General features: G+C 39.7%; 2 protein-coding genes across 3 annotated transcripts in view; one reads left to right on the forward strand and one right to left on the reverse strand.

Moving 5' to 3' along the window:
- KIN (Kin17 DNA and RNA binding protein) overlaps nucleotides 1–13392 on the reverse strand; it is a 416311-nt gene extending 402919 nt beyond the window's left edge. The window contains exon 1 of the mRNA XM_044088362.1: nucleotides 13172–13392. Coding sequence (XP_043944297.1) covers nucleotides 13172–13285 — 114 coding nt within the window. The 5' untranslated portion in view covers nucleotides 13286–13392. The remainder of the gene's footprint in view (nucleotides 1–13171) is intronic.
- A 44-nt stretch (nucleotides 13393–13436) lies between these two features.
- ATP5F1C (ATP synthase F1 subunit gamma) overlaps nucleotides 13437–23001 on the forward strand; it is a 325104-nt gene continuing 315539 nt past the window's right edge. For both annotated transcript variants that reach the window (XM_044088363.1, XM_044088364.1), the window contains exon 1: nucleotides 13437–13558. The gene's annotated coding sequence lies outside the window, so the exon portion shown is untranslated. The remainder of the gene's footprint in view (nucleotides 13559–23001) is intronic.

The following is a 23001-nucleotide window of genomic DNA, read 5'->3' on the forward strand; positions in this document are numbered from 1 at the left end:
AGCATCAAGGAAAAATAAGTCAAGGAACTCAGCAGTTTCAGATAAAGTCACGATAGATATGATCAACATTTAGGGTATACTATGGAAGAAATAGTTCATGGGTACTCATCATGGTATGGATAGAGAATGGGATATCCAAAATGACCAGAGGATAAACCTTCTAGTGCCACTGTATTAGAATAAAGGTGATAATCACAATTTTAGGCAGTAGAAATTTATGAAACTCCTGTCACACTGAATGAAAGTGCTGAAGAGGGGAACTGATAAATGAACACACAGAATAGCAGAAAATAAGTTAGTAGATGAAAATTTCATATTAAGATCAGAATGTAGCACAACCAGACCAATGACCACAGTGAGAGACAGAGACTGGATAAGCTAGAGAAAGTGAAACAGTACGACTGTACAGTTCCCAGACTTTGAGAAAGCACATGGAGAGGTCCCAAGAAAACTGGTTTAGGCCATCCTATGATGGTCTGAAGTTCCTAAAATATAGTGGTAAAAAATAAACACAGTCTACATAAAAAGATCCAATGACACAAGTACAAACAGTGTTCAGGGATTCAGAATAGTTACCGGTGGGAATGGGTATGCATCAGGGTTCAGCTCTGACCCCACTCCTGTTCCAACAGTTGGTGTATTACATTAGCAAACAAGTTAGGGAGTGCAATCAACAAAGCTGTTGTATGCAGATGATGTGCCACTACAAGCAGACTCTGAACAGGAACTTCAGGAAATAGAAAAATGGAACACAAAACATTACAGACAAGACAGTGATCATGGCTGCAAAATGGGGAAAATCAAAAGAAGCTAAATATGGAGATAGAAGGGAAACAGTGGAACAAGTTAGCAACTTGAAGCAGACTGGGAGATGTGCTTAAGGAGGAGAGAAATCTGAATGAGGAGGTCAAAGTTAAGCTGCAGCCAACTGGTAAGAGGTGTCAAAGGTAATGTGTGACAGAAGAACACCAAAGAAGCGGAGAAGCAAGGTGAATAAAACAGGGGATTGACCAGTACTTCTGTCTGCTACAGAAACATAGGTAGTGAAGGCAGAGCAAATGAGGAAAATTGAAAAATTGACTTGATGAAGTGCACGAGATGAACAGAAGGATGCACACTGTGAGAAAGATGAAGAAATGGTGACATCAAAGCAGAAGTCAAAGTAGCACCAGTTGCTGAGAATGTCATAAAGAACAGATTACAATGCTTTGGGTGCATGTTCAGAAAAGCAAAAGATGATTTGGACAAGACTAGAAAATAGCAAGAGAAGACAAGGACATCCAACCAAGAGACAGATGGGCTTTGTGAGAGAAGACCTGCAACAGGTAGGCATTACGTAGACAAAGTTCATGTGGCTATGAATCAAGACAAGTAGGAACAAGGAGGCTACAGGACATGTGCGAGTTTGGGTCTGTGCGTCTGTGGAAAATTGTGTGCATGCATATCCTGGAATGGACTGTCACCCTGTCTGTGAGTTGTGCGCACTAAGTGCTGGGATATAGACGTGATCCTCTGTAATTCTATAACAGTTTAAGTGGTAATCAGAAAAAATCTATTTTTTTTTTCACTTGACCTCTAGAGATGTATGCACTATTAATTTTAAAATGTTCCTTTGTGTATATATATATATATATATATATATATATATGTGTGTATAATTTTTTTTTTTAACATCAGGCCACTTGGGCATGACACATGTCCTACATATTAGCTTTAAACCATATTCATTTTTAATATTTCTATTTTGCATGATTGCATATCTACTTATTCATAATTACTGACCAGGACAATTCATCTGGACAAACAGACTGTTTTCAAAGGAAGCTTTGGGGTGGATCAGCGGGTACTGCTAAAAATGGGAGTGTATAATACAGCAGGGTTGAAAACTTTGTATATAATCAATAAACAACAACAAAAACAAACTTTGTAATACATCTACAGTTTTTAAAACAGTAAAATATAAACAGTAAAATAAGCAATGTAAAGCAAAAGCAGCTTTCAGCATAAATGTCGTACACTACATTTGCCAGCCATAGATAGTAACGGGATAAGGCTAGAGAAAAGTCATGTCGATGGAAAAAAGAACAAGCAGAAATTCTACACAAGTGAGAAAAAACTTGAAAATTAGAAGTGATAATGGATAAAGGGAAAGAGGAATGTAAGCAAGAGAAGAGAAGGGAGACAAGGAGGAGGAAGGGTGGGTGGGATCAATGGCATGAGTACTGAGGTGGAAAGGAGAAAGGGACTACTGTACCAACTTGAGTGTAGAAAAAGTCATAATGAGGATATGTTGATTTGCTTACATACTGAATGTTTATGTATATGTATCCCATTGATTATGCCATCAGGACTGTGGATAAATATAGGCTCGGTGCTTATGCCCATATGGATGGTGTTCCACAGTATTGTTATGGAAGTGGAGTACAGCGAGTTACCAAAATGACTACTGGTTTTGAGATTTACCAATGCTGGTCATGTAATTCAAGTAGCTGGGAGAATGTATTATCGTGCAAGATGCATGATGGATGTACCACTAACAGATTTGTACAGGATGCTATGGATTACATATAGCTGGTTAGCAGTTAATGTATTCTGTAGTTCAAGACAATCTAGCGTTGTTACTGCAACAAAGCAGTATGTATGCAAGTTTGGTTGCAGCAAATTTGGCTATTTTATTACTGGTTGTTTCAAACTTAGTAAAAACAGTTATAAGTATGTGTGCAACACCTCTATAGTTATACAATAAAACTGGAAGTAGGAGTATTTGGGTGGGTGATACTAGAAACTGATCAGCAAGTAAAGATTTTGTTTCATAACACATGTTTTTGTTTGTTTTGGATGCTGCATAGTTTATATGATTGCTAAATTTCAAACGGTGGTGTATCAGTATTATAGGTTCAATGGATAAATTGTTCATGAATGTTTATGGAGACAAGAGTGAGAGTGAATGGAACAGCGTCAGTTGGAGGCATTAAGCAATAGGTGGGGGGGGGGTCGGTGAGCTACTTCTCTTAGCAGCTGAAGGACTCTTGTATGAGAATTTGCAATTTGTCTAAGGTTTCAGCTGACGTCATCAGTGCCGAGTAATCAACATAGTGAACTAGGGTGCTGTTGTAAATTGATTTATGTTCTTAATAAAAATATTGAATAGTACTGGGCCCACGATGGATCCCTTGGCACATCAACAGTGGCTGGTGACAGGATGAGTTGGTATCCTGCTACAAGAAACACTATGCACTTTGGGACAGATAACTACTAAACCAGTATAAGATTTGGTGACCTATACAGCAACCAGAATATCTCTCTAGTAACAAGGAATGACACTGATCCCGGGAACTATCGACCTATTAGCCTGACGAGCCTGGTCTGCAAGGCCATGGAATGTATCATCATGGAACTCAAATAAAAACATTGGTAACCTCCAAACTCTGGGTTCCACCTAGTTCAGGTTTGTGAAAGGCAGATCATACCTCCTGAACCTGATCGACTTCTTTGAGGCAGTCACCAAAGCAGTGGATGAGGGTAAGGTGGTTCACACAGCCTATCTTGACCTCGCCAAGGCTTTCAACATCATCCCCCATTCTGGAATTATAGCTAAACTGACTAAACTAGGTATAAATCCCTATGTCACAAGATGGGTTGCCATCTGGCTCACTGACAGAACCCACACTGTAAAAGTTGCAGACTCCAAATCTGACCTCAAAGCAGTGACAAGTGGAGTACCACAGGGTTCCGTCCTGGGACCTCCCCTGTTTGGTATCTACTACTCTAAAGTACAGGCTAACACAGAAGACCTCTGGCTAACAAAGTTCGCAGATGACTGCAAACTAGGAGCCATAGTCAAGTCCCCAAATGATGTGGACATCCTACAGAAGGGCCTCACTGAGACAGATGCCTGGTGTCAGAGCCATGGCCTCAAGCTCAATGCCAAAGCTCAATGCCAAAAAGTGCAGCGCCATCCCCTTTGGTAAAAACTCTGTACCCATGAACTCCCACATAGGCAGCAATCTACTTAACACCGAATACATGATAAGAGACCTTGGAACCCAGTTGGACAGCAGTCTCTCCTTTGATAGTCACATCGCCACAGTAGTCAAGAAGTCCTTTTACGTGGCACACCTCATCATAAAAGGGTTCGCATCCAGGAAAAAAAGAGGTCATTGTTCCCCTCTACTCGTCACTCATTAGACCCATTATAGAGTACAATGCCCCTTTTGGAATGTACCTCACAAGACATCTGCAGCAGCTGGAAAGGCCACAGAAGTACCTCACAAAGAGGATTACTGGCCTCAAACAAATGCCCTACACTGACCGCCTCAAAAAACTCCAGATTTACACCGTAGCATATCGCCGACTCTGAGGTGATCTCTGTCAAACACAGAGCTGTTGGACATGCTACACCTAAAGAAATCCCAATCCCTCTGAGCTACACGCTTTAGGGACCTAATCCTTGTCACCACAATAAACAGGACACACTGGAGGAATAGATTCCTGTCCCAGAGACTTCCTATACTCTGGAACAAGCTACCCATCTAGGTCAAGCAAAGTTCTTCATTAGCACTCTTCAAGAAAAATCTTGATGAGTGGATGGGAAATAAGAAATACACCCCAGGGATCACTTTTGTGTCTCTGCTGGACAGTGGCACAGGAAAATAACTTTCTTGGGTGGCGTAAACTATGGAACCTTGCTGGCTAGGCTTATGTAGGCCCTTGGGCCAATAGCCTAGTACCTACCTATGAATTCCTTTGACAAGTCTAAGAGAAAAAGGATGATACATGCAGTCTTATTTTTTCCAGACTCAACAAGCAGGAAGGCTAAAAATGCAGTTTCTGTCCTATTGTGTACTGTGGCTGGGGAGGACAACATGCTGTGCATGGGAGAATAGATTTTTTTTTCCTGTGAGCTACTGTGTGTTTATGGATGCATTTTTTGAGATTTTGGAGAGAGTGTGGATAAAATGGTTGCAGTTTTACAAATTAACTCAGTGGAGGATTTATCTTAGTGAAGCATGACAGCATGGCATCGTTTTCATATGAGGGGGATCTAATGTTTTTTGTTAGATTGATTTATAATAATAGCAATAGGGTAAGTGATGCATGGTGCTGCTATTCAAAGATACTCTGGTGGTATATTACCAGGGACAAGGGGAGTGGTTTTTAAGACTAGTTAGCATGTTTTTGCTTTGCTTGGTGGAGACAGTAAAATAAATACTTCTTGAACTATAATGATAGCTATTTCCTCTAGTTGGGATGTTACATTTTGTATTCCGGAAGCTATGGTACTGATAAAAATCGGAATTTAATTTGCACACAATGTGCGACTGGTGTCATGAGGGTGTAGGGTGAATTGACCAAGTTATTCATGGTGTTACAGAGTTGCTTGGGGTTATGCTGGTATGGGTCTCGCATGTGTATAGGGCAGGCTTTTGGTCTGACAGATCTGAGTTTTTGTTTCAGTCTTTAATGTTTAATACTGTTGTTTGCTATTAGAGAGCCATTTTCCCCATAATGTCCATGCTTCTTCTCTGAAACTCAAGTTGTTTGACTTCAGAGATTAGCTACGTTGTCAGTCTGGTTTTAGATTTCCTCCTTTGTACAGTAGCTTGGGAAACAAGGATGAACAGGAAGACAACACTGAAGAACTGTACTGCTTTGTCAAGGGGGTGGTTCAGTGGAAGAGAAGATAATTGGATTTTTCTTTGTGGAAATGTCTTTTGGTGGTAAAACATCTGAAGGAAGCACTTGGACAATGGGCACGCTTTTTGCGGAGAAGACTGAGGAGTTGGGCATTTTTTTGGGGGGGGGGCAATTATCACAGCAATAAAAAACAACACCATTTTGACACCATTCCCCACTCGGGAATTATAGAAAAATTCACCAGCCTGAACATAAACCCCTACGTCACGAGATGGTTTACCAACTGGCTTACAGACAGAACTCACATGGTAAGAATAGCGGGCTCCAGATCCGACTCTAAACCAGTCACAAGTGGTGTCCCACAAGGCTCGGTTCTGGGACCCCTACTGTTCGGCATATACTTCTAAGAAGTACAGGCAAACACAGGAGGACTATGGCTAACCAAGTTCGCCGATGACTGCAAACTGGGAGCCATAATTGACTCTCCAGCTGACACAGACAGTCTCCAAAAGGGCCTTACTGAGATGGACACCTGGTGTCAAAGTCATGGTCTCAAGCTAAATGCCAAAAAATGCATAGTCATCCCGTTTAGGAAAAACAAAACGCCCATGAATTACCACATAGGTGGCAGTCCCCTTAACACAGAAGAAGAGGTAATAATAGATCTGGGGACCCAAGTAGATAGTAATTTCTCCTTTGACAATCATATTGCCAAAGTAGTTAGGAAATCCTTCTATGTAGCCCATCTAATTACTAAAGGGTTCGCATCTAGAAATAAAGAGGTTATAGTGCCCCCTCTACTCATCACTCATCAGACCCATCATAGAGTACAATGCCCCATTTGGGATGTACCTCACAAGACACTTCCAACAGCTGGAAAGACCACAAAAGTACCTCACCAAAAGGATTACTGGCCTCAAACATATGTCCTATGCAGCCCGCCTGGAAAAACTCCGGCTGTACTCAGTGGCAAATTGCTTACTCAGAGGTGATCTCTGCCTGACTTACAAAGCCATATCCAACTCAGAACTGATGGACATGCTCCACCTAAAGAAATCCAAGTCACTGCGAGCCACTCGCTCTAGTGAGCTAAACCTCACCACAACATTAAATAGAACATGCTGGAGGGATAGATTCCTGTCACAGAGACTCCCCATGCTTTGGAACAAAATTCCTAACTACATTAGGCAGAGCCCCTCACTAACACACTTCAACAGAAACCTTGACAAGTGGATGGGTAACAGAAAATACACCCTTGGGATAACTTCATTGGCTCTTCTTGACAGAGGCTCAGTTAATTAATCAATGGGGCGGCGAAAGCTGACACACTCTGGCTAGGCTTATAAATGCCCTTGGGCAGATAGCCTAGTACCTACCTATGAACAATTCACAATATTTAAATATTAAGGAATTGGATAAACAGATAGACATTAATAACAAATTGATATCATGGAGCTAGTATTTTTAAACTTGAACAGATTGTTTAGGACTAGTACGCAGGTGGCATAGGCATGCTATTATTCTGTGAGCAATTTGGGTGAGATGGAGGTTAAAGTTTGAGCTGAAATTGTCAGCAAATAAGTTGTCAATGTCCTCAGTTGTATAACTGTATGTGCTTCAGTTCAGGATCAGGTTGTTGCTGAAAACCATCTCAGGATCAGTTCATTTACCCAGTTTAACAAATAATAATAGAGTTTTGTATTGCTACCTTTAACACAAATGTACGAGCAGCAATAAATTCTAAGTTTGTACTCCTAATGCAATACTGCTAAATGATTCTCCACCACTCTGTAAAAAAAATAAATAAATAAAAATACCTCCAAATGATGAAATACATGTGCTAAGTTTGCCTCTAGTCCTATACACAAGAAATGTCATGTAATTTTGTTTCTCAGCTGACGTGGATAAAGTTTCATAATAAGGTTAAGTACATTCATCTAGAACTTACTCACAAATTACTATTTAAAAAAAAAAAAAAAAAAACCCTACTGAAAATATATCATTTAGTATAATCGTGTGTGTCAACTTTGCTCAACCAATGCTTCTAGGTTTGAGGCAACAAAAGCAGACATCTCAAGACAGAATAAATCTGAACATCTTCTTTCAAATCTCAGCAACTACCAACAGTTCCTAGTTCAGTCAAATGCCACCACTTCCCAGCTAAGAAATGGTCCAGATGCTGAATTGTGCCTTGACTAGCAGCCCACCTGTGACCTGGCTGACAGCAGTCCTGCTGCTGCGATGTTACTGAGGTCTGTATATCCTTCAAATACTCAGTTCTACTGAATGTTTACTGCGCTGAATGATCATTGTATTAGCAATAATTTCATAATGTACTACCATCACTTACGTTTTCTTGCCAATAATGCTTATGGAATTTTCTTATTTCTCCTTTATTAACTTGTTTTATATTGATGTTTTTCCTTTTGCTTTTGTGTATCACACTGGTGACGGTTACCAGGGCTGAGTCTGAAAATGGTTCAGCTTGATTACAGCTCTATATCAATTAAAGAATAAATTAAGTAATTTTAGGAAATATTACCCATCAGTCAGCTGTTGACAGACTGGGAAATGCAGTGATGTTGGCTACCCTTGGACAGTTATGACTGTTTTGGGCTTGCTATTGTACATGGGGGGGGGGGGGGGGGTGCTGAGCTCCACTACAGCAAATGCATACCTTTTACATGTGTATGTATGTCTGTGTATATGTTTTATACATATATGCATGCATGCATGCATGCAAATACACACAAACAAAAACAATGAAAATTCCTGAAGGTTTTCTAGTAAATTCATGTTTTCACTTCTTATGACTTTTCTAATAAAGAATGGCTGTACCTTTTCAAGATGCTTCTAGTGGTACGTGCAAAAGTTACAAAACAGAGCCCTGTGTTTAAGGATCTACTTTCAATCAACAAGTAAGATCCATCAAATCTAACTTACTAGTTCAATATCCACCGAAACTGCATTTTAACGAAACAAATTGCTAAAATCCTTTCCCAGGGAAAGGAACCACTGGACCACCATGGTGAACTGTGCCCTCTCTCCATGTAGTGCAATCTTGGGGTTGAGTAGGGGGGTGTGGGGGCAAAGCCCCCCACTTTGGTGGGCTCCGTGTCTTTCTGTTGTGTCGTTTGCATGGTTGTCCAGTGGTTCCTTTCCCTGGGAAAGGAATTCAGCAGGTCGTCGTTTCATTGACATGCAGTTTCGGTGGATAGTGAGTGGGTACATTAAATTCAATGGATCATACTTTCAGTGATAAAGAAATGCAATGATCTCAATCAAGTAACTAGCCATATCCTTTAGAATTAGATGGGTACAGAATACTCATGACTTTGACTAACGCACATACAGACACGTGCGCACACACAGATGCACGCGTGCACACACAGACACATGTGGCGCACACACGAGCACACACACACAATGCTCAAAGTTCAAACTGTTTTCCATCAATGTGCGTCATTAAAGATGGCATATTTTTATGAACTGGTGTCTTTTTTTTTTTTAAGTTGAAATATTTATGTTAACTTGTTTTCATTCATCAGTGTGATTAATTATTCAGAGCCCATATCCCATTTTTGTTTTTATTTTTTTTAATGGTTGTTAACTGGGTAGGAGAATCGGTCCAAGGACCCTTTTCAGTCACAAACCAGACCACAGAGGTCAGACAATACAACTAAACATACAACAGAATGTAGAACTATTAATATAGAATTTTATATTGGCACTGACAATAACATAGTTGAGAATACATAGAACAATACTGAATTTTCATTTAGAAACAGATAATTTTCAGGTAAGTACAGTTCATTATCGACAAAGCAACTTAGTTTACAGTTCAATTCCAAAGAAGCTTTTCAATGAATATGATAAGAGGTGAGTTAGTATTAAGCCAGTAGGCAGAATACATAATTGTTCCTTGCCTTATAAGTGCTCTCTAGCCCACATCTCCGAAGCACTTATAGGAAAACTGTTTTATCAAATTGTAATTTGAAGCCATTACGTTCATTTGTCTCACTTCTGGGAGTTTATTCCAACTGGAAGGTGCATTTTAGAGAGGCTTTGTCAGCAGTCACTAATTTGTAAGGGGACTGGCTAACTAAGTACAATCTGGGTTTCTACAAGTATAACTGCAGTCCTTACTAAAGGATCAGGTCTTTAAATTGGACAGTATGCAGTATTAAGGAGTTTGCAAGTAAGGGTGTTAAGCAGTATCCCAATGTTCTCTAATATCAGCTATGTTGATTAAGCATAGTACTTTATTTTTTGGTGGTCTGTAATAACCTGGTATTAGCAGCTGGGTTTGTAACATTAACGGGCAGTATTCGATCCTATGAATGAGTACATTAATGGCTATAGAGTGAGGCGATTTTATACTGCATAGGTTGCTTGTGTTTAAAATTAGGGTCCAAGTTAAGCTGACAGAAGCCATGCCCACTTTGACACATCACTTTCACTCACACCTACGGTGTCATTTTATTTTTAAATGTCCTGTAAATCCACAGCTCCAGTCTTGTTTCAGCTCCCAGAATAAACTAATCTTTGGATTTGTGTTCCTCTCGAACTTACATTGGATCGGGGGGCTATGTCCCCAGCTCCTGGCTCATATTTAAAGTAAAGATAGCTGTGGCAGGGAAAAGGGGCATCAGTGTATACTAATTTTTAAATTTTGCATCACTCATGCTTCTACAGACGTACAAGCAGCCTGCTCATAAAAAATAGTGCATTTGTCTAGTAGTATTCAGAAATCAGCACATATCAAACTACAAGCTGAAAAAAGAAACAGAAGAGTGTGTCTACTAATGCGCCAACCTTCTGTCACACACTTGCTTTCTATGGAATTACTAGCATCCAGAAAGTCACTACACTGGGTTAGTTTTCAAAAATCAGAATACAGTAAAACATGACATGAAAGAAAGAGAACTATGGTTTCCACTACTGTTTGCCTAACTCAGATGCTTTCTATAGGTAGAAGCCATGTCATAAAAATGTTGTAGATGGCCAGGATTCACAATCACCACAGAATAAAATATGAAATGAAAAAAACAAAAAAAAACTCAGTTTACTAAGGTTTTAAAAGCCTTGCATTGCTCATGTGCTTTCTAAAGTAGCAGCAGCAGTCAGGTCATAAAATGCCTGAAAGGCTATTTGTCTCAATGGGTAAAATGCACAGATTAAACTAATGAAGAGCTCACAGGGAGAGCTGTTGTCAGTACAACTGCAAATTTGAGATGGAATTTGGCCAACACCTTTGAAACTTGCTTCAGGCACTCCTTCCCCCACCCCCATACCTCTCAACTGTACAGATTTTCACAGGATGTCCAGATTTTTGCCTCATATTTTTGGTTTTCTGGCAAATTAGTGTCAAATCATTAAAGAGTGAAGTTAGAAAATAATGACAGCCATTTGAGTTTCAGACTTCATACCCATCAGAAAATTCGGTACTTACATATTATCGCAACCAGATTCCAAATGGCAGGTAATGGGAAGTACTTGAATCAAAAAAGTATGCAGGTTGTGGAATCCAAATGAGAAAGTGGAACTGCTTACGAGGACAAGGGTAGTTGTAGATGTGACGGGTATAAATAGTTAAAAGAAGTGAAAAACTTTGTTCGTGGGCAGACCCTGAATGTCATCATGTGTGTGATAAAACAAGTCATGATCAAAGGCAGGTTGCGGGTCATTTTCATTCTTACTTGCTGTTAACACAGACTGTGATTATATATGTGAGAGTACAGACAATATTACATGTGGGTACTTTATACTTTAGAAGTTCAACTTTTGCTGTCGGGGGAGGTAGAAATTCACCAAGTTGCAGCGGCTGTCTTGGGAGTAAAGGTTTATGAAGACAACTGATCACATTTGAGGCGGGTGTCAGACGGAAAGCTGGTTTCAGACATTGTATACCTCATGAAATATTCTGCTTCCGTTACTGAACTGCAGCTGGGTTATAGTAAGCTGTAAGGGGAAAATGTAATTGAAAACAGGCTTACAGTCATGTTGTGTTGGTCAGGTTTACAAATAAATACATTGTGTGACTCGTGTTTGATTGCAGTAGGGCCCCAAAGTGGTAGAGAGTGCTCTTTTTGTGGATGCCATGTTAAATTGCTCCCCATACTCCTCCCACTCCCCCCAGTTTATAAAGGAGAAAGACACTAGTAAAGGTTACTAAAGTCCAAGGGTCCAGTCACTGCAGTAATTCCGTCGACATAACATACTCATCCTGTGTTGCTTTGCAGGAGCTTTCCATAGTTATGTATTATCGCCATCCTCGAAGAGGAATTTCAGACTTATTCCTCTTCCTGACAGATTACTGTATGTCAGAAAAACATAGCTTACCCACCCATGCAAAAACAAAATGACTCATTTGTCCTTACTATGAAGAATTATGACACATTGTGAATGTGGTTGCGATGATACGCAAGTACTGAAAATTCATGTTCATGCAAACTCTGCAATTTCAGATGGAATTTGGCTAAAACCTTTGAAACTTCCTTCAGGCACTTCTTCCCCATCCATACCTCTCAATTGTACAGATTTTCACAGGATGTCCAGATTTTTGCCTCATATTTTTGGTTTGTTTTTCATAAAATTTTGGGTTTCTGGCAAATTAATGACAAATCATTAAAGACTGAAGTTAGAAAACAATGACAGCCATCTGAGTTTCAGACTTCACATCCTTCAAAAAATTCATGTTAATGCAAAATCTGTTATTCTATCAATGGTCTTAAGTTTGTAAGAGCAATATTTAAAAAGTGTCCCTATTTTTGGGGCTTTGTCCCACTTTTATTTACGGCTCTGTCCAGATTTCTTGCTCTAAGAGGTTGAGAGGTACGTCCACCTCCCTTAGCCGAAGGTGAGCGTGCTCAGAAAGGCAAACCTGAAATGTAAACAGTCAAAATCAAAACAAAAAATCCTTGTGACTGTCTCTTTAAGATGTCCTACTACTCTGTTAACGTGGGTCCCAATTCCTAAGTATCTCGAAGCAGTTTTAGTAGGTAAAGACTTATGTTACATCATTTTCAGTTGTATGGTTAGCCATTACGGGAACAATCCAGAAAGAGATGACAATACTTCGCAATCTCGGAGTATGAAACGCCACTGCGATGTCCTTCTAAAACAATAACAGAAAGGCTGAAAGAAAAATTCTTACTTTTCAGAATAATCTTCAGAGATTACACCCTAAACAGTAATTGACAGGGAATCTTTGAATGTGCTTATTTCAGTTATACAATAATGCATATATGCCTACACCGTACTTCATACATAAGATCTGTAAATGTAGGAAGGGCAAAGTTGGTTCTGTGGGGAAATTGTAGCGATTGACAGGTATGAAGTTACCCTAACACACAGTCAATAATAAAAATATCACAAGTTAATATAAACATTTTCAACCAGGCTGTGATACACATTTAACACACAAAACACCGGTCAAGTAAAACGTACACTGTTGCTGAGAGAAAAGATACACAGAAACCTAAATAAGCGAGGGCAAATCTGGAAAGCCTTATGCTCAAAACATTACACTGACCTCATCCCGACACTGCTTCTGACACATCTGACAGTACCACCTCAACTTCTGCAGACCTTTGGATTTTATCCGGTTTGCTATAGCTTTAGGAGTAAGAAATTCCGCTTTCCCCATAACTACAGCCTTCACAGCAAAGAATCATAAACTAAACAACTACCGGATTGGGAACACAACAGAGAACCAAAAGTAAGCAAAACGAGGAAAACGTAATTACAATAAAAAAATCTGCTGACGAAATGACGTCTTGATGTTCTAGCTCGCGAGAGTCGTGATGCAGCGTTGCTTCGTGGAGTTTACGCATGTGAGTTTGGGATAAGCTGACCTTCAGGCTGCGGTAGTGGAGTCATCATTCTCCCTTACCGGCTCTGTAGTATTTCAGCCGCAATGGTAATTATTTAATCAGTAGCTGTATGGTTATGAAGTAGTGTTTATTTGATTTTATTTCTTTGTGGTGGTTTTCGTGCAGAAGTAATTTGTAGAAAAGATAGTCTTTTTGCATGATTGCTTTGAATATGAATGAACGGGCCTGGGAGTGAGTGCATTTCTTGAGGAAAAGTGTAATGAAGAAAAAAAAAATATGTGTTAAGTTTGCTACTTAGGATGTTAACATTTGAAGTTGTATTTTAACACAAGTTTGTGCTTTTTAAGAAAGTACGATCTTGTTGTTAAAGTGTGTTGCTGTCAGGGTGCAGACCTTTGGTAAGGTGACCTGGGCAATAGTTTTTTGAAGTTTTTTAAGGAGGATTGTGAGATTATCGTTTCAGACAATGACAGTGAGTATTTTTCAATATATAAAAACAGGTGTAGGTTTGACAGAGCGTATATTAAGCATTTCTCGTTAGTGCAGCATTTGGAATATTAACTATTTTTCTGAAACGTATTCTGCTTGCTTGTTTAGGAATCATGTGTTTTCCTCGTTAATGTTTGTAGCATCGATGCAGGTGTATTTTTAAGTTCTGATAGTCCATAATATGATTAAGGACAGGTTGGTGTAATGTGTAATTTAAGTATGCATATGTCTGGTTCCGATAAAATGTATAATGTCTGTAGTAAAATTTTTAACTTTTGATGCAGCAAATCGTTGCAGAAGCATAGCTTTTAGCGGATGTCAGGTGTTCCCTAGTTTTGCATGTCCTCCTGTTTGTAGTGATCTAGGTCCAGTTGCAAGATTGGTTAAGGTATTGCGTGTATATACACACACACACTCTTCTGAAATATGTTTGCTAGAGAAATAGTTTTATTACATATGTCTGGTAGGACTGTAGTAATTTGGTGCGAATAACCCCCCCCCCCCCCCCAAGACGCACAGTGTCTAGTCTTGAATAGGAACTTTGTTAAAGCCAATGGTAATTCTGACAGTGTATACTGATTTTTAAACAGTGTAGCACATAGTTATTCAACACCATACATCTTGAATAGGAACTTTGTTAAAGCCAATGGTAATTCTGACAGTGTATACTGATTTTTAAACAGTGTAGCACATAGTTATTCAACACCATACATCTTGAATAGGAACTTTGTTAAAGCCAATGGTAATTCTGACAGTGTATACTAATTTTTAAACAGTGTATCACATAGTTATTCAACACCATACAGTTGAGAATATTTAAGTAAGAAATTGTATGTATGTATGTATGTATGCATATATGCATTTATATATTATGTAGCCTTGCTTAATACTGCTGTGTTATTCTATGGTTGGTGCACTTCTTGGTTAAGGAGACAAAGCACTTTGCAGTGACAACTTTTTGGGGATAGCAGCCTCATTCGTGGTGTCACCACACTCTGACCTGCAAGGTACTTCATAGTAATTGTGTGGGCTATCACTGAAGTGTATACTGGTATACCCCAGCTCAGTTTAAAGGAATTACTGGTTCATTTACAACTGATTATTTCTTTTCTTTGAAATTGTTTTATAATATTGAATTGGTGGTTCTGCATATAGACAATAGAATAATTAATTTATATTATTCGTAGGTGTTTACTAGGCTAACCACCCCAAGATCCTTTTTGAGCCTAGCCATGCATCCCAAATCTGTGACAAGTTCCGATACCCTTGATAAGTGTAAGTATAGGCCTGGGAGATGAACCATTTACAGGTTACCCGTGTCCATCAGACACATAGTTGCCAAACCAGGGATGAATTTCTGGTTTCCCATCCAATTGCCTGAGTAGCACTTGCATTGTGATATGAAGAAACTCTGCTTCACATGAATGAGGGAGCCTGTTCCATAGACGTGGTAGTCTCTGGGATACATACCTATCTCTCCAGCAGGTCCTGTTTATATCACAGGCAAAGTTTGTCTTTAGAATGGGTAAGTCTGGTGCTGTTTGTTTTATGGATATGCAGAAGGTCCATCAGAGTGGGGTCTGACAGTGCCCTATATGCCAGGCATAGATCTCCTCTCAAAAGCTTGTAGGAGACAGAATACAGGGATAGGGCAATGAGGCGGTCTGCATAGGACTCTTTACTTATGCCCTGTATTATTTTAGTGAGAAACCTCTGGATGTTCCAGTTGTTGGCTATGCCTGGTTAGGTACATACCAAAGGGGGCATTATACTCGATAGGTCTGATGAATGCCGAATACAGTGAAATAGTGACTTCCTTGGACTTAGATGCCATATCTTCATTTATAAGTTGTGCAACATAGAATGGTTTCCTCACCACTGTAGACACATGATGGTCAATACTGGGTCACTTCTAAGGGGTATGTTGTCAATATTATAGTTACCAGGGATGGATGGCTTCCCAAAGAATACTGTTATGCCTTTCTTGGCATTTAGTTTTAGTCCATGGCTCTGACACCACTTGCTTGTCTGTGTCAGCCCCTCCTGGAGAACATTTGTATCGGTGTGAGATTCAATGATGGTTCCTAATTTGCAATAATCTGCAAATTTAGTCAGCCAAAGACCACTGACATTAGTCTTGACTTCTGAGAAGTATATGACAAAAAGGAGTGGTCCAAGGACTGATCCCCTGAGAGACTCCACTTGTGACTGGCCTCTTTGTAGAGGTGGACTACCACTTCTAACTTCCTGGGTCCTGTCTGTGAGCCAGTTGACTATCCACTAGGTGACATACGGTTTGTACCTAACCTCTTCAGTTTGTCAACACTGCCCAAGTAGGGTATTGTCAAATGCCTTGGCCAAGTCAAGGTAAGCAGTGTGAACGATTTTGCCTTCATCCATTGCTTTGTTGACCTTCCCAAAGAAGTCCACCAGGCTCAGTAGGCATGATCTGCCTTTGACAAAACCAAACTAGGTTGGGTCGAGTGTCTGGAGGTTTACTGTATCTCTAATCCTCATCTCCATGATAATTCTTTCCATGGTTTTACATACAAGGCTAGTGAGACTTGTGGTCTGTAGATGGCCCACCTTTGTGCAGAGGGATAACTATTGCCTTTCTTCAAACAGGTTTCATGCCTCATGAATGGAGGCTGCAGTTAAATAATGAATATGAACTAATAAAATGTTTACTGTAAGACAGCCGGAAGTATAAAACTGTCAAAACTGCAGTAACTAAGTATACTATATATATATATATATATATATATATATATATATATATATATATAAGGCCATATGTGTATATTGTATATAGTTTGTTCTTTGAATTATTCACAATCTAGTAGTATTTATATTTGTCATTTTGAAAATCAATAAAATTATTTTAAGAACAAAAACAACCCTGCAGGTTGCCATCAAACGAGCAGTCTGGCCCGCTTAAGACTGATACTGACTTATTTCCTTTTTTTGTGGAGTAGGTCAGTGCTGAGTAACACTGTCCTTTGTACATGTGTATCATTGCACAGTGTAAGAAAAAAGAAATGTAAATCGGAGAGTGTTAGTTTGCTGCCACTCATACAGACTGTGTGCTATAGCCATTTGTGTATTCTTGCAACACAACTGTTCTACCAGTGGAAGTATCTGCACAAGCAAAACGGCTTACTTTGAATATATTTGATTTGCATATATTCCACAGACAAGGCTAGACTATCTGTTGTCTTTTGTTTATGAAATGCACCTAGCTAACACTGAACAACCTAGTACCATCGATGTGGCCTCAAAACCAGATCTGTTTTAGCTGTCAGAAAGTTATCAGTATAGTTCTTTGACGGCTGGGTGATGCAGTAGTTGCCATAGCCTTTAGCAGGCAACAGCTGCGTTGCAACCTGTTAAGTCTTATTTGCCATTGTGCTGCCAAGTAGCTTCACTCCCACTGTGGTGACCGCAGTTTGCCTGTATCCCATATATGCATACAGTCTACAGGCAAACTAACATCTTCACCCTTGCCAATATACTGATAACTCAGCACTGTATTTTAGGACTAGTGGTTTGTATGTAATACTTTTAACTGTGTATAATATCTTGCATGTCTTTGGCCAGGGTCATTTAAAGGCTCTTATAGTTCAGTTAACAAATTTAATGTAGATTGATAGACTAAAATAATTTTGTTTCCCTCTCTCTTTGGTATAGCCAGCTGCATTCATTTTTTGTAGTCTCCGTCTTGCAACAAATAATTCAATGGTCCAGTTAACCTGGTGTGCATGTGCTACAGAATTGTAAACTGTACACATTAGTGAGTGATTCCTAAAAGTATCTCATCTTTGTCAATAACACAGTTTGTGAATCACCCCGCTTATTTTAATTTGGTATAGACTGCCATTCTGTGCAACGGTACATTGTGTTGATGAATGTAGTAGTTTGACAGTTTTATCAGTGTTTAGGTGTTTGTTCTGTACTGCTTGGGAAATAATGGCTGTATGTAGCGAAGTTGTTTTAAATACAGTATATTTCTATATTGTGCTTTTCACTTTATTATTTAGTAATTGAAGGTAATGGGTTTCCCAACAAAACCCATTTCAGAATTAGCCTGTAAGATTGAATACGGTGCTTTATTAAACTGTTAACTTAAAATTTACAAATACAGAAAAAAGAGAGAAGAACAAAAGTATATTAACAGGAGTAGCAGATTATGTAGAATGAGTGGATTGCATCAAACAGTTAAGCAGGTTAACAGTCACAAATGGAAAAAGGCAGGCAATCCTACATATAGTAGTTGATTTGCAAGATGAAGATTTGAGAGCAAGAGCAGCACTGATGTAAAAAGAAAAGGGGGGAAAGGATTTTAGTTTCCAAGTGCATAATTAAAACAGAGTTACTATGTTTTTTAGATGATTATAGTTCTTTCTTTTGGCTATGTACTATTGTGGCAGTCATTTTAACAGATAGTACTATGTTGAAAGTAATTCATACATTTTATTCTTTATTTCCTAACTATTGGACTATATTTGGTAACTGTGGCTTTTACTAGAATAATGCTAATATGTCTTGTGTTTAGTGCATTTTTGTCATGCTGCTACTTAGTTTTATCTCTGCATTTTGCCAAACCTTTTTGTTTACATGCTGTTTTTCAGATGTTGTTTTAGTTCTTGTAAAGCTTATGTTGGCCTTTTTTTTTCTTCTGGAAAGCATATTGTGAGGATCTTGCCTAAGGATGCTTTCCTTCTACCAGTCAAGGCATCATACCTGTTTTTGGGTGCACAGAATTCAGTCTGTTGTTTGTTATGGATCATGTCTGTAAATTATAGGGCATCTCTGAGTAATGGCGAAAGAATACTGGAGCTGATTATGCTGACTATTTTATAAAAGTAGTATATACTTATTTCAGAGGCACATGGGGCATATGAATTTTTATTTGCCATTTGATAGTGTAAGTGCACTAGTTTTTAAGCTGACTTTTTTTTCAGGTGTGATTTTTGCACTGCACTGCCATTGCTACTTGGGATAGCCACTAGTCACCACAGATGTCCTTTCTATTTCACCCCCCCCCCCCAAAAAAAAAGCTGTGTGTGTTTTTTTTTTTTTTTTGTTTGTTTTTCTTTTCCTGGCATAAACAGGGTGTTCATGTAAATTCCGGCAGAGGTGTGCAGTATGTATCCATTACCTAGACAAATCTTTGTGGCTTTTGCTGTGCAGTTAAATGACTCCTTCCAGACTATTCACAGAGTACAACTAGATTACATTTTATAGGTTCATAGGCAAGTGCTAGGCTACTTGCCCTTGAGGGCCATTTTAAGCCTAGCCAGTTTGCATTTTTGTACTCTTAACTTGTCCCATTTGGTTATAGATTAGCCTTTCCCATCCAATACCATCCCATGGACAATTGTATATTACTCCTAATGGGAATAACTGGGATCATACTGTAGATAATTTAGAAGTTACTCATAGGTTCATATGCGTTTACTAAGCTAATAACACCTAGCCATGCATCCAGAATCTCTTGACAAGTTCTGGTACCCTTGATAAGTGTAAGCAAGGGCTTGGGAGATGAACCATTTACAGGCTGCCTGTGTCCGTTAGACATGGATGTTTACTAGGCTAATAACACCTAGCCATGCATCCAGAATCTCTGACAAGTTCTGGTACCCTTGATAAGTGTAAGCAAGGGCTTGGGAGATGAACCATTTACAGGCTGCCTGTGTCCGTTAGAGACATGGATGTCAAACCAGGGATGGCTTTCCTGTTTCCCATCAATTTGGCCAAATTGCACTTGAATTGGGTTGGGGAAGAACTTTTCACATGGCTGGGGAGCCTGTTCCAGAGATAAGGTAGTCTCTGGTGTACATACCAGTCTCTCCAAAAGGTTCTAGTTATATCGCAGGCAAGGTTCAAGTCTTTAAAATGGGAAATTCTGGTGCTGTTTGTTTTGTGGGTATGCAGGAGGCTCATCAAAGTGGGGCCTGACAATGCCCTGTGTGCCAGGCATACATCTCCCCCTCAACAGCCTATAGGAGACAGAATACAGGGATAGGGTCTTGAGGCGGTCTCCATAGGACATGTTACTTACACCCTGTCTTCTGTTACTTACACCCTGTCTTCTGTTAGTGAGGAACCTCTGTGGAAGTTCGTTGTTGGATATTACTGGTTAGGTATATACCAAATGGAGCATTGCATTAAATAGGTCTGAACGCTGAATACAGTGGAACAATGACTTCCTTGGACCTAGTTACCAGTGGTGGTTGACTTCTTGATGGATACTATTGTGCATTTTTTGGACTTTTTAGGTTTAGTCAAAGACTCTTGACACTAGTTGTATGCCTGTGACGGCCCTTCTTGGAGAACATGCATGTCACTGTGGGATTGAATGACCACTTCTGATTTGCAGTCATTTTGGCCTTGACTTCAGAGAAGTAAATTCTAAAAAAGAGCGGTCCCAGGACTGATCCCTGAGGGACTCCACTTGTGACTGCCTTCTTTGTAGAGGTGAACTTCCCAGTTGTAACTTCCTGGGTTCTGTCTGAGCCAGTTGGCTATGCATATGTCACATAAGTGTACCTAACCAGAGTCTGGTATTGTGTCAAATGTCTTGGTCAGGTCAAAGTAGGCGAACCATTTTGTCCTCATCCATTGCTTTGGTGACTTTCTCAAAGAAGTCCACCAGGTTGAATAGTTATTGCTCATTTCCATGATAATGCTTTCCATGGCGTTGCATATGAGACTAGTGAGAATTATGGGTCTGTAGAGGGCCCACCTTTGTGCAGATGGATGACTGATGCTGCTCTCCATTCACGAGGCACGAAGCCTTTTAGGAGGCTACAGTTAAATTCGGCGAGCCTGATAGGTCATACATCCTGGAATATTGTCTGGGCCCATTTATGCAGTGTTCTTGGCCTTGAAGAGAGAGAGCATTTAAGGACCTGTTGCCTACTGATAGTAGGTGGAGTTATATTTGATGGGACAAAGGGGGATAAAGTTGGAGCTGAATTTGTTAGCCAATAAGTTATATTTGCTGGCTCAGTATAGGTGGCTCCATTTACAATGAGTTCTGCACACAATTATGTATTGCTATTTGAGGTTGTGGACATAGCACAGCCAAAAGGTGTTCTTGAGCTTGGTCTCGGAGACCAAATTTACCTCACAATTGCCTTTGATAGACTTTTTTTTTTTTTTTTGTTGTTGTTTTTGTCCTCTAAGCTGTTCTGGTCTGAAAGTGCTTTTATCCTGTTGGATGCTGCACCTCAATTTTTGCCATAATTTTCTTCGTTCTGTTCTACAACCTATTGATTGTGATTCCACAAGGTGTTTTTTTTTTTTTTTGAGTTGGTTGTTTACTTCCCGGTGGGTACAGCTGCCTCTTTGCAGCTATTTACGTGATTGTGCAGGGTTTCTGAGAACAGTTCTGCATAGGCAGCAGTGTTTTTGGGGTTTATGGGGGCTTGACATGTGCTAGGTTATCACTTAATAACAAGATGTTGGCTTTAGAGTAGTTCCTGAATATTCCATGGTTGTCTGTGGTCAAGGTTTTAGTTTTATTTCTGAAGAGACCATTTTATGGTCTGACCTTACTAGGAAAGACGTTTACACTAGGGCAGGGGTCTGCAACCTTCACTATCAAAAAAGCCATTTTGGCACTTCCACCAAATAAAATTCATCTGGAGCTACCAAACATCTTTGGCCCGTAAAGATAACACAGCGTATTAAGTTTTATATGTAGTTGTTATACTATATATAAAATAACTAAGTTTATAAGATATTTAAAATGTCCCTATTTTTGTTCCTTTGAGATTTTTATTGGAATCGCTCGATTGCTGTGTGTGTGTTTGATACCTTTCATCCTGTTGGACCAACAAATCTGGACAAAGCCATAAATAATGTGGAGACAAAGGCCCAAAAATAGGCAATTTTTTTTTATTATTATTTTTTTTTTTAATATTGCTCTTACAAAGTTGATGGGAACAGGTTTTGCATTAGCATGAATTTTCTGAAGGGTATGAAGTCTGAAACTCAAATGTCTGTTATGTAGTCCAGTCTCGCCTTCATTCTTACCCCTGGGTTTGGAGCCGAACCTCGGCTCCGACTCGGCCATACTCTAGCTCAAAGTCTAAAATTGGCTCGGGGCTAAGAGGTATCCTATCATGCAACAGGCCCATTCCCCAGATATCCTTTGCCGCTCGTTACGCTCGGATGTGGTCTTGTTTTTGGCCGTGGCTAAGTATACTTTTTCTAAAGTTTTGGATATTTGTTCATCATAAAAAGCTATTTTCTTAGCTTCTGTATTTGCTGGTTGTGTGACCTTTTGTTGGCCGTTTTTGGTATCCCGTCCATTCCCTTTCTTTCCATGGGCTAGGCATGTTTCAGTTAGAGGACCTAGTCTTCCCCATTGTTTTCTGTGTGGTCTCTTTGTGTTGTGCTTCTGTTACTTGTAATTTAGTGTTTTTGTCGTTTGATAGTGGTGTTATCCTGCCTTTATTTTCTCCGGGCTAGGCCTGTTTTAAATTGGAGGATCTAGTCCTTCCTGTAGTTTTTGTTCCCGTTAGTTACTAGGCCATTTTTAGTTAGAGGCTCTAGTTTCCCATGCGGGGTTTAGTTAGTGGTTTTGCAGCTTGCCTGAGTGTGTGTACTCCTTATACAGGGCTTTAAGAAGTGTATTGAATGCAACAATAAAATGTCTTTGATGGGCACTCCGTGTGCTGCTTGGGGGCTATTCACTTCCAAGAGTCCTGCTTGTTTTGTCATTCCTTCAGTCCCCGCGTGCTGCAGGAGAGGAAGAACAAGCTCATTCTGAAAGGACTGCTTAAACACTCCTTCGAGGAAGATAGACTTGGCTAAGTCTTCCAGTGCCATATCCTCTTCAGCTAAAAAGGACAAAAAGACTGCCAAGAAGCACTCTCTGGCTCAGTCTGTTTCTTTTGAGCCGCCAGAGAAAGTTGCTATAACAGCTTCTTGGGCTCCATTGGCTTCAGTGCCGGCAGAAGGTGGTGTATTGACTGTCTGTATCGGCTCCCAGCCTTTTGGAGCCGGACACCGATATTTTGGTTCGGAGCTG

This window comes from Protopterus annectens, chromosome 11.part0 (genome assembly GCF_019279795.1).
Source record: "Protopterus annectens isolate FY-2018-M chromosome 11.part0, PAN1.0, whole genome shotgun sequence".
NCBI classification, from domain to species: Eukaryota; Metazoa; Chordata; order Ceratodontiformes; family Protopteridae; genus Protopterus; species Protopterus annectens.